At 37.9% G+C, this 12,179-nt stretch overlaps 1 protein-coding gene across 1 annotated transcript in view; it reads left to right on the forward strand.

Moving 5' to 3' along the window:
• The window catches only part of LOC107557259 (laminin subunit gamma-1-like), a 62,611-nt gene extending 50,432 nt beyond the window's left edge, over positions 1-12,179 (forward strand). Inside the window, exons 5-29 of the mRNA XM_016240622.1 lie at positions 447-635; positions 929-1,046; positions 1,247-1,345; positions 3,725-3,861; positions 4,014-4,136; positions 4,215-4,404; positions 4,869-4,981; positions 5,156-5,377; positions 5,835-6,023; positions 6,109-6,354; positions 6,944-7,097; positions 7,209-7,351; positions 7,466-7,644; positions 7,730-7,886; positions 8,154-8,359; positions 8,506-8,585; positions 8,678-8,815; positions 8,954-9,098; positions 9,189-9,338; positions 9,939-10,053; positions 10,220-10,419; positions 10,531-10,596; positions 10,741-10,833; positions 10,918-11,017; positions 11,691-12,179. Coding sequence (XP_016096108.1) covers positions 447-635; positions 929-1,046; positions 1,247-1,345; positions 3,725-3,861; positions 4,014-4,136; positions 4,215-4,404; positions 4,869-4,981; positions 5,156-5,377; positions 5,835-6,023; positions 6,109-6,354; positions 6,944-7,097; positions 7,209-7,351; positions 7,466-7,644; positions 7,730-7,886; positions 8,154-8,359; positions 8,506-8,585; positions 8,678-8,815; positions 8,954-9,098; positions 9,189-9,338; positions 9,939-10,053; positions 10,220-10,419; positions 10,531-10,596; positions 10,741-10,833; positions 10,918-11,017; positions 11,691-11,947 — 3,809 coding nt within the window. The 3' untranslated portion in view covers positions 11,948-12,179. The remainder of the gene's footprint in view (positions 1-446; positions 636-928; positions 1,047-1,246; positions 1,346-3,724; positions 3,862-4,013; positions 4,137-4,214; positions 4,405-4,868; positions 4,982-5,155; positions 5,378-5,834; positions 6,024-6,108; positions 6,355-6,943; positions 7,098-7,208; positions 7,352-7,465; positions 7,645-7,729; positions 7,887-8,153; positions 8,360-8,505; positions 8,586-8,677; positions 8,816-8,953; positions 9,099-9,188; positions 9,339-9,938; positions 10,054-10,219; positions 10,420-10,530; positions 10,597-10,740; positions 10,834-10,917; positions 11,018-11,690) is intronic.

Here is a 12,179-nt window from a genome sequence, read left to right on the forward strand (position 1 = left end):
TAATTAGTCATTTTTGTTTTCTTAAACCAAAGTTATTGTGTGTATATGGAGAGGGATTCTGGTGTCCTCCCTCCCCTTCTTCGGACACATGCATGCAGGCACTTCCTGGAAATGCATGACTAATGTATACATTTGATGTACAGCAGCCTGAGAGTCAGTGTTCTCACACCCACACAGCTCCTGCTCTTCCATCTACTTATTTCCACTGTCTCTCTCTTTACATTTCTCTCTCATGAATGTGTCCACTAGTTGCTCAAGCAGAAATCTTACTCGAAGTCCTGATGATTGCCAAACTACATCTGCGTAATTCAGTTCCTCTACCACCCCAGATTGTTCAAGCATTTATTTCATGTACAAATGTGATTGTCTGCGTAATAGTCACATTAAAGCCACCCCAGGGACTTTTTACATTTATGTTCTGACTGGAGGATGCGTCTCTGTTTCAGCTTGTAACTGTAATGGAAAGAGTGCCGAATGTTACTTCGATCCGGAGTTGTATCGTGCCACTGGTCACGGAGGTCACTGCCGCAACTGTGCCGACAATATGGATGGGCCGAACTGTGAGCGATGCCTGGACAACTACTACAGAGACTCCTCCGGCCAGCGCTGTATCTCCTGCAGCTGCAACCCTGTCGGTGCGTAACAGACATACTTCACCAGCCTAAGATGGAAGATGCATAAAAAACCATGCTTGTTTTGTTTTATGTCTTTTTTGTTTGTTTTATTGTTTTGTTTTTTTTCCGTTTTGTTCTTAATCGAGGAGAAAAATAGAGAAGCTGAACAGTGTGAGAAAAATTATGTGACGTGAGGGAACCAATAGGGATTATTTTATTTTATTTAATTTTAACATTCTGTTTTGGTGTAAATTTGAACGAGCCCCCAGAGCTTGAGTTTCTAACTATTTGTTTTACTGGCTCTTCACCTACAGGTTCTCTCAGTGCCCAGTGTGACAACACTGGCAGATGTAGCTGTAAGCCGGGAGTGATGGGAGATAAGTGTGACAGATGCCAGCCTGGGTTTCACACATTGACTGCGGCAGGCTGCAGGTAAAGTGCTTTAACACATTCATGCTGGCATGGCTTAAACCACCAACCTGGAACTCTTTCTTACATTTTGACTTTTTAAGGACCCCAGAAGCTGTCTTTCTTTTCGAGAAGGTTATATTTGATTTACAGACCCATTTATCAGTGTCTTTAAAGTTGATTCCTTCTCCTTAACCTTCTTGCTCCCTCTTTTCCCTCTACAGACCCTGCTCTTGTAATCCAGCCGGAAGCACGCAGGAGTGTGATGTCCTCACCGGACGCTGCCAATGTAAGGAAAATGTGGATGGATTCAACTGTGACAGGTAAGACTCATTACTTTACAAAACATCCACACACGTTCACACACACAATGGCAACTGTTATGGCTTTTTAAACACTCCTGCTGTTAAGTGTTGTCCATACTTGACTTGTTCACAAGGACAAAAGTTATAATTACTAAGATTGTTTAAATATGTTCTCATATTAGAAACAAGTCATCAATAGAATTAACTCGAACATCAACGCTCCAAAAGCCCCATAAAGATCGTCCACCTTTCAGCTCCTGTTCTGTTATGAGGATGTCTGTCAAAGCTTTTATAGACAGACATTTAAAAAGGGGCGTCTGACGTCTACACCGTTTTTCTTATGGAAAGTCCCTATGTGGGTGACACACAGAGGCTCTGAGGCCATGTGTGTGTCTGAGAAACAGAATTATGACTCTCAGTGTCAGATGGAAGAGAAAATAGCTCGGGGATGGCTAGGTTTCCCCAGCTGAGAGTCCTCAGCCAGACCATGTAGGGCCTCCAGACTTGCAGTCACCAAAGTTTAACTAGCCTGGTGTTCTGCCTGTTAACTGATGGGCTAGCTCTACATGTTTCATTATGTGTCTGTAAATTCGTGTGATTAATTTTTAGAAATAAAATAAACAACTCTCAAATTATTACAAATTAAAATAAAAGCTGTTCAAACACAGAGCTCTGACAATGTATGTTGAGCCTATCACTGAAAGAGTTACACTCACCAAGGTTGCATTTATTTGATATAGTAAAATATTATTACAAATTAAAATAAAATATTAAAAAAAAAATGTATTATGTATTTTATAATATTATTGATTCCTGTGATGCAAAGCTGAATTTTCAGCAGCCATTACTCCGGTATTCAGTGCCACACGATCCTTCAGAAATCATTCCACTATGCTGTTTTGGTGCTCAATAAATATTTATTTTTGTTATCAGTTTTGTGCTGTTTAATATTTTAGTAGAAACCATGATATATTTTTTTCAGGATTATTTGATGAATGGAATGTTCAAAAGAACAGAATTTATTTGAAATCAAAATCTTTTGTAACATTATACATGTCTTTACTGTTACTTTTGATCCATTTAATGTGCTCTTGCTAAATAAAAGTGATCAATTCTTAAAAAAAAAAAAACATCATACTGTCCAGTGTCCACAAATTTTTGTACTGTAGTGCAAAAGAAACATTACAATAAAGTACAGTAATTACAACAATTCAGTGTTGTAATCAACTTAATTTCTCTTTTTCTTAACAAGTATTGATATTGTGATTAATTCAACTGATTAATCAGGATATTATGTTTTTTTTTCATTGATTGGCACCCTTCATTTAAACATACATCCCAAATATTTGCCATTTCCATTTTGATTTTGCATAATCCCAGCTCTCCAGCCTGCTTTTGCCTTGCACTTTGCACACAAAAAAACAACCCAAAAAAACGAACCTTTTCATTCACATGTCAGCTGTGACATTCCTCTCAGTCACTGAGTTTGGACACACATGAACTGGATAATCCCTGCAGTATATACTCATGAGACACAGCATTCATTGGCACCCTTAATTTAAACATACATCCCAAATATTTGCCATTTCCATTTTGATTTTGCATAATCCCAGCTCTCCAGCCTGCTTTTGCCTTGCACTTTGCACACAAAAAAACAACCAAAAAAAATTCACATGTCAGCTGTGACATTCCTCTCAGTCACTGAGTTTGGACACACATGAACTGGATAATCCCTGCAGTATATACTCATGAGACACAGACAAAGGAGGAGAAATTAAAAGACAGAATCGGGAAGGATGAAAGGAGTGTTTGGCTGAAGCGACAGCTGTTGATTTATGCGTGACCTGTTTTTAGAGGCCCACCGATGATCTCACTGATGTTAACTGATGACCTGCTTACTTAACTCACTCCACACGTTATGACTTAACCTGTGGGGCCACATACAAATCAAAAAACCATATTCCTCAATAATTTAACGCTAAATAAATAACATGGCACAACATTTCACTACACCTTTTGTGACAATGTTTTAGCCACAGACGTATGAATGGTGGTTTTGAAAAATGTTACGTAAAATCTTAATTATAAGTGTCATTGTATTAAAATAAATATAATTCTAATAATTAAAATAATATTTCATAATAAAATTAATTATTATTATTAATTATTAAAATGTTCAAGTAGTTTTCAGCCACAGATGTGTGTATGGGGGTTTTGAAATGTGTAAAGAGAGAAATAAATAAAACTGTAGTAATAATTGTATTTACATAGGACAATAATTCAAATACATAATTAGCATGACAGTAATTAAAATGATTAAAATGTCCCTGAACTTTACAAATCAATTAATCAGCCATCCTGTCTCATTACTATTAAACTCTTGCCTCTTTCTCTCAGGTGTAAACTGGGCTACTTTAATCTGGACCCCCAGAATCCTCAGGGATGTACTCCATGCTTCTGCTTCCAGCATTCCACTGTGTGTGAAAGTGCTGATGGCTACAGCATACACAAAGTTACCTCCACCTTCGACAGGGGTAAGTATCCAACCAATAGTGTGTCAATAGTGTCAACATCCTGTTTATACTAATTCCTAATCCTATACTAGTGCTAATGTAAAATCAGCCACAGTTACAAAGGATTGTGACATGGAGAATGAATAATATTTGTTATGCATGTCATTGAATAGATGAAGAGGGCTGGATGGGACAGCAGAGAGACAGCTCTAGCATTCCCGTGCAGTGGTCACCCACCACTCGAGAGATCTCACTCATCTCAGAAGACTACTTCCCCATCTACTTTGTGGCTCCAGGTATAATAGCAGACATGGTTTCCTCTGTATGATAAAGAGGCAGAAGATTTCATGAATAAGACTTTTTTGTTACTGTAGAGAAGTTTCTTGGTGATCAGCTGCTGAGCTATGGTCAGAACCTCACGCTGAACTTCAGGATTCAGCGACATGATGCACGACTCTCAGCGGAGGACGTTGTGCTGGAAGGGGCCGGGCATCGTGTTGCTGTGCCACTTATTGCCCAGGGTAATTCCTACCCAGGAGAGGATACACAAACCTTTGTGTTTAGGTGAGGTCTTTGAGTTCCTTTTTAGTAAAACTAGGGCTGGTAATCGCTTAAGTCAAATTAATTAAAAAAAAAATATTAAGATTTACATATTCAAGTACATAAGAATACAACAAAAACACTGATGTTGTGAAATATTATTACAATTTAAAATAACTGTTTTCCATTTTATTATATTTTGATATATTATTCCTGTGATGGCAAAGCTGAATTTTCAGCATCATTCAGTAAAGATGCTTAATATTTTATAAAAGAAAAATTCAGGATTCTTCTATGAATATTAAGTAATGTTGAAAATTAAAAGTCAAATTCATCATAATACAGTGACATTTATTGCATGCATTGTGCCATAAAGATGAAATATTTAGAATTCATAGACATTCATCTTTTTGCAGATTAATTGATTTATACATATGGTTAGCTTATCTGATGTACTTGTAATGCTAAAAATCTCTTTTGTCATTTAGACTCCATGACACTACTGACTATCCTTGGAGACCCACCATGAAACACGCCGACTTCCAGAAACTTCTGCACAATCTGACTTCAGTTATGATTCGTGGAACCTACAGTGCAAGAAGTACATTTACTAATTCACTGAAGCATAGCTTTTGTTTTGAGACATTCTATTAAGACGTAATAGGAAGGTGTTTTAATTTCTGTTGAATTACAATGACCTTGGGTTCTCTGTTGCAAGACTCTTAAGGTCATTTTAACTGATACTTTAACTAACTTAATAATGTTTCTGCTGTAGGTGCTGGTTATTTAGACAACGTGTCCCTTATGACTGCCCGCCGTGGCTCTGGAACTCCAGCTCATTGGGTTGAGAGGTGTGCGTGTCCTCAGGGTTATGTGGGGCAGCACTGTGAGCAGTGCGATCTGCGATATAGGAGGAGCCAACCTGAGCTGGGCCGCTTTAGCAGTTGTGAGCCCTGTAACTGCAACGGACACAGTGACACTTGCGACCCTGTGACAGGTTTGTTATCACAACTGACTTATTTGTACTGCTTTGCCATAGTGTTGATATATAATTTACTTATCTGCTCTCAGGAGACTGGATATTGATTTCACAATATATTATCTGGATGTGGGCATTATGAAAGGTCATGTGCTCTGGATGCATGCAACATGAATGCCATTGAAATAAAAAATGTTATTTAATTATATGATGTCTGTACTTTGACTGTTTTTTACCCATAAAGTTTTTAAAAGACTTGTGAGCAATAAGAAAATTAAATTTTAAGATTCAAGCCAAAACAGAGTTGTGAAAATACATATTTTTGGATTTTTCTAAATATGCCATGCTTACCCAAAATTCACTCTATACATACTATTCTGCAGTAATAACAGAGTAGTAGTGCTACTTTTGCCTTTGTGTTTATAAAATGTGGTGATATGTGGTATTACATGGTATCTTTGTTTCAAACTTGCAGGAATGTGTAACTGCCAGCACAACACTGCTGGCATGAGCTGCGAGAGGTGTAAGGACGGGTTCTATGGTGACTCTACAGTTGGCTCATCTTCAGACTGTAAACCCTGTCCCTGCCCCGCAGGTGCCACGTGTGCCGTGGTGCCCAGGACCAAAGAGGTGGTCTGTACAAACTGCCCAACTGGAACCACAGGTACAGGCTCTGAGCATTCAATCTGTTTGGAGATTCAACATAGTAAATAATATAGCACATGATCTCCAACTTTAACTGTCTCCAGGTAAGAGATGTGAATTATGTGATGATGGCTTCTTCGGGGACCCTCTTGGTGAAAATGGTCCAGTCAGGGCGTGCCGTGCCTGCAGCTGCAACAACAACATCGACCCCAATGCTGTAGGCAACTGCAACCGAGAGTCAGGCGAATGCCTCAAGTGCATCTACAACACAGCCGGAGTCTTCTGCGACCGTTGCAAAGAGGGTTTCTACGGCGATGCCCGTGCCGCAAATGTAGCTGACAAATGCAAACGTGAGTTGTTGGGTTTTTTTTGTTTTTTTTAAAGGGTTTATTTCATGATACTTTCTCAGAGGTTTAAAAATCAGGTCATGCAAGCTTAAAGGAAGTTATTTTTATTTTTTATATATATATATATATATATATACACACACACACTACCATTAAAAAATGAATACATTTATTTAGCAAGGATGCATTAAATTAATCAAAAGTAAAGACATTTATAATGTTACAAATGATTTAGAAATAAATGCTGTTCTACTAAACTAGTCAAAGATTCCTGATAAAAATGTATCTGTTTCCACAAAAATATTAAGCAGAACAACTGTTTTTTAACACTGATAATAATAAGAAAAGCAGCAAATCAACATATTAGAATGATTTCTGAAGGATCGTGTGACACTGATGACTGGAGTAATAGCTGTTGAAAATTCAGCTTTGCCATCGCAGGAATAAATTACATCTTAAAATAGAAAAGTAATTTTAAATATATTAATATTTCATAGTTTTATTGTATTTAATCAAATAAAATATATAAAAAATGAAAAAATTATTAAAAAATCATTTGATTTTTTAAACAATTATTTTTCCACGTCTGCAGCGTGCTCGTGCTCTCCGTACGGTACAGTGGACAGGAAGACGACCTGCTCTCAGGTGACGGGTCAGTGTCAGTGTCTTCCCCATGTCATTAACAGAGACTGCAGTGCATGTGAGCCTGGTTTCTACAACCTTCAGAGTGGCAAGGGCTGTGAACGGTATTTGATTGATTGATTTATCTTTCTCATTCTTAGTGATATAGCATTGACAAAAGAAAGCTCGACAGAACTGCAAGTTTTTAAAACAAATCTTTAAATCTGTTTCCCCAGATGCAACTGCAACCCTATTGGCTCCACAAACGGTCAGTGTGATATCGTTAGCGGCCAATGCGAGTGTCAGCCTGGGGTCGCAGGTCAACACTGTGAGCGCTGTGAGGTCAACTTCTTTGGATTCAGTTCGTCGGGTTGCAAACGTACGGTGTCCTGCTCTTTTGCCTTTCTACAGCAGTTCTACTTAATACAAAATTGCTTTATAATTTATCTTATATTTTAGATTTGTTCCATTTACCATTGGTTTGTTTTTGCAGCTTGTGACTGTGACCCAGAAGGCTCAGAGTCTGCTCAGTGCAAGGAAGACGGGCGTTGTCAGTGTCGCCCAGGCTTCGTGGGAGCTCGCTGCGACATGTGTGAGGAGAACTACTTCTACAACCGCTCCACACCAGGTTGCCAGCAGTGTCCCAACTGTTACAGCCTGGTCAGAGACAAGGTAAGAGATTATCTTATGAACACGGGACATTTTGTTTCATAACAGAACAGACAACTTTTAGTACCCGATATTTTTTTCTGTACAGGTGAACCAGCAGAGACAGAGGCTTCATGACCTACAGAATTTGATTGATAATCTGGACAATACTGAGAATACAGTGAGTGACAAGGCCTTTGAGGACAGACTGAAGGAGGCAGAGAAAACAATAATGGACTTACTGGAAGAGGCTCAGGCTAGCAAAGGTATTGTCTGACAATGGAGCAAGTTTCACAATTTTTCTTATAGTTTTAATAGTTGTAGTGTTCATCATCATCATCATCATTATTATTATTAATTTAAAATATTTCAAACAAATGTAAGAGGACATCATATTGATTAACTATAATAAGAAAAACTAAAATATTTTTAAAAAGGCAAAAAAAAATTATTCTAATTTTACTTAATAATAGAGCAGATATATTTCACTTTACATGATTATTATTCTGTTATCTTTCACTATTATAATGCAGAAGTGGATAAAGGCCTTTTGGACCGTCTAAACAACATCAACAAGACCCTGAACAACCAGTGGAACCGACTGCAGAACATCAAGAACACAGTGGACAACACAGGAACGCAGGCAGATCGAGCACGGAACCGAGTCCGTGACGCAGAGAACCTGATCAGCACTGCTAGAGAGGAGCTGGACAAAGCCAAGGAGGCCATCAGTAAAGTGGTGAGATGTCTATTACACCACCAAGAGAGCATGTCGTAATATCCTACAAATAACTTCCGTTAATGGTAGTGGAGTCCATTAAAATGTCACTTAGTTGCCAATAATTCTTTTTTTTTTTTTTTTATCCTTATCATCTGTTCCCATAGGACATTAAAATACCCACAACCTCTGGAGATCCAAACAATATGACACTTCTGGCAGAGGAAGCCCGCAAACTGTCCGAAAAGTGAGTTACAGTATTTCATGCTGTGTTAATATTGATATTTCATACAACCTAATAGAGTTTTATTCAACGTTTTTCTATGACCCTTTACACAGACATAAAGCAGATGCAGATCAGATTGAGAAGATTGCAAAGGACGCCAATGACACTTCCACTAAGGCCTATAATATGCTGAAGAAGGCGCTCGATGGCGAGAACAAGACAAGCAGCGACATTGATGAACTCAACAGGAAGTATGTCTTTGACATCGCATTTTATGCGACTTTCTTGTCTTGCCAATATTCTGTCATCTGATTTTAAGAAAGTCTAAAATATTCTAAATGCAGATGGTCATGCTTTACAACTATAAAATGCTGTTCATATGTGCGCAGATATGTCGAAGCAAAGGATCTAGCCAAGAACCTGGAGAAACAGGCTGCTAAAGTACAAGCTGAAGCAGAAGAGGCAGGAAACAAAGCTCTGAAGATCTACGCTAACCTGACCAGCTTGCCCCCAATCGACACCAAAACATTAGAGGTGCTGATTTCATGATGTTTTATAAATCTTACTGAATTTGCACAATCAGCATGGATGCATCTATAATCCAGTCTCTTGAATTTCCCTCAGGATGAGGCCCATAAGATAAAGAAGGAGGCATCAGACCTGGACAAACTAATAGACAAGACTGAGGAGGAGTACAATGACCTGAGAGAGGACCTGAGGGGCAAAGAGACAGAGGTCCGCAAACTACTGGAAAAAGGAAAAACTGAGCAACAGGTACATATGCTTTTTGACTTTAATGTACTTGATTTGTTTCGTCTTGGTTCTATGGAATTAGTTTTCAGAATGCAGTCATGGTGGTCTAAAGACTTAGAAGAAATTATGAGAATATTTAGTTGCTGTTCAGTTTAGCAGTTCTTTCACATGGTTGATATGTAAGAGTCAAACACATGCCAATGAGGCCCAGGAGCCTCTTAAATGATACTGATGAGAGGCAAGTGATAGTCCATAGTCTCATCCTAATCTGATTGAGTTAAATGTCATGCTCTTAATGAAAGAGCTGAACCATGACACTGCTCGTATGAAATCTGCTCACAGTGTGAGTTACTTTTTGCAATGTTTAATAAAGGTTTGCATTTCATGAATTGCATTTTCATGATTACTTTTAGACTAGATATTAAATGTTACATATTTGTTCCCCCACAGTATTGCTATTCATTCCTATAAGTAATTATGTTCATGATAAGCACAGTAAATTACTTGTAAGTGCAGAATTTCACCTTCTGAATGTTAGCCAGACAAGTCATCGAAGAGTGCAGTGTAAAAACTCAACAATTCTGTGTTTTCCAACTCTCTTTCCGCTTCGGTCTTCTTCAGACGGCTGATCAGTTGTTGGCACGTGCAGACGCAGCAAAGGCCTTGGCTGAGGAGGCAGCAAAAAAAGGCATCTCTACCTTTCAAGAGGCCCAGGACATACTGAACAACCTCAGAGGTGAGAGGTCTTGGGTCATTGTGTAAAATATCTTTTATTTATGATGCTAAAATTAAAATAAATAAAGATTATAGAGAGAGAGAGAGGATAAATAAAGATCTAAATATCAAAGTAAATACGTGTTTAAAAATGCATTTGTTTATTTTAATTTGTGTCTTACTTTTAGACTTTGACAAGAGAGTCAATGACAACAAAACTGCTGCTGAGGATGCCATGAGGCGAATCCCAGAAATCAACGCGACAATCAATGAAGCCAATGAGAAGACCCGACGGGCCGAGGTGGCTTTAGGCAACGCAGCTGCAGATGCTAAAGAAGCGAAAACGAAGGCAGAGGAAGCTGAGAAAATAGCTAATGATGTACAGAAGGTACATATTGAGTTTCAGATGAAGAATATCAAAAACATAAAAAAGTTGTGGGATGTCCATGTCCTTATCAAACTGTGCCTTTATTTGATTTTTTTTTTTTTTTTAAATCAGGGTTCAGCAAAGACAAAGGCAGATGCAGAAAAAGCTTTTGAAGACACCATGAAACTGGATGGAGAGGTTATAAAAAAGTTGTAGGATGTCCGTGTCCTTATCAAACTGTGCCTTTATTTGATTTATTTATTTTTTTTAAATCAGGGTTCAGCAAAGACAAAGGCAGATGCAGAAAAAGCTTTTGAAGACACCATGAAACTGGATGGAGAGGTGAACAACATGATGGACCAGCTCACAGCTGCTGAGAAAGAGCTAGAGAAGAAGAAAGCTGAGGCAGATGCCGACATGATGATGGCGGCCATGGTGGGTTATGGCCTTGACTCTATGGGTGCAATCTGTTTTAAAACCATATTATAGACAGTGTATTAACTTTGCTATTCTTCACAGGCATCTGATAATGCTAAAGAAGCTGAGGGCAATGCCAGGAAAGCCAAAAATGCTGTCAGGACAGTGCTGAGCACAATCAATGAATTATTAAGCCAGCTCGGTAAGACACTCTAGTTGCCGATCAATAATCCACATTTTTGTGGCAGACATAATAACCAATAATTGAAAAAAAATGTTTGAAATCATGCTGTATGTCATGCAAGATTTCGTCTACCTTCCTCGATGCCTGATTAAAGATATGCGTTATCATGATATTTTATTCTAGCTTATCACAAGTTTTTTCAGTGATTGCCATTTTTAACCAATTAAAACTATTAAAAATTGTTTCCAGTAATTTAAATAAATATTAAATAAAATACAAATATTAAATGAAAATTATCAATTTTGCCTTGGAAACTAACTGAAATTAAATTGGTTTGAGTTGCTAAAATTGCTTAAACTGAAATAAAAATAAAGCCAAATGGAAATATAAAAAAACAAAACAAAAAAAAAACTAAGAATGACAAAAGTGCATTCTAATTTACAAAAATTTTTACCAAAATGAAAATTGAAGATATAAAAATAAAAGCTAATTCAAATAATATAATATATATAATATAATTTAATGTAATATGTATTATAACATAGTACAAGTTAAACTTGTTTAACTCGAGTATTTTTAGCTTATGATAATTTTATTTCCCTTGTTATACTGTGCAAGAAGAATGCACTTCTGTGAAATGTATGACTTCTTAGCACACGCCTTAATATAACACCACCTTATCCTCTTCCAGGCAACATCGATAAGGTGGATCTGAGCAAGCTGAATCGGATCGAAAACGCTCTGAAAGATGCCAAGGACAAGATGGCAGGAAGTGAGCTGGACAGGAAGCTGAAGGAGCTGAACTACATCGCTAAGAGCCAGGAGGACATGATCAGTGACTACGACCATCAAATCCAAGACATTCGAAAGGACATCGCTAACCTCAACGACATCAAGAACACTCTGCCAGAAGGCTGCTTCAACACTCCGTCTCTAGAGCGGCCTTAACCTCTCCACGCCACACCGCTACGTCTGCCTTACACTCCCTGTGTTCTTCAGCATCCCTCTCCAGACCCTCCGCCGACACCACCCTCAACCAAAACAGGCCTCGTTTTGTTTCAAATTCTTTTACTTGCATTTTATTTCCTTTTGTTAGGTTATTGTTTGTATTTCTATACGTTTCTTCGAAATCATGTTTTACAAACAGAAGACAAATGCAGCTTTTAATGTTTTGATATGC

Source organism: Sinocyclocheilus grahami, unplaced genomic scaffold (assembly GCF_001515645.1).
Source record: "Sinocyclocheilus grahami isolate Dianchi unplaced genomic scaffold, SAMN03320097.WGS_v1.1 scaffold21.1, whole genome shotgun sequence".
In the NCBI taxonomy this organism is placed as follows: Eukaryota; Metazoa; Chordata; class Actinopteri; order Cypriniformes; family Cyprinidae; genus Sinocyclocheilus; species Sinocyclocheilus grahami.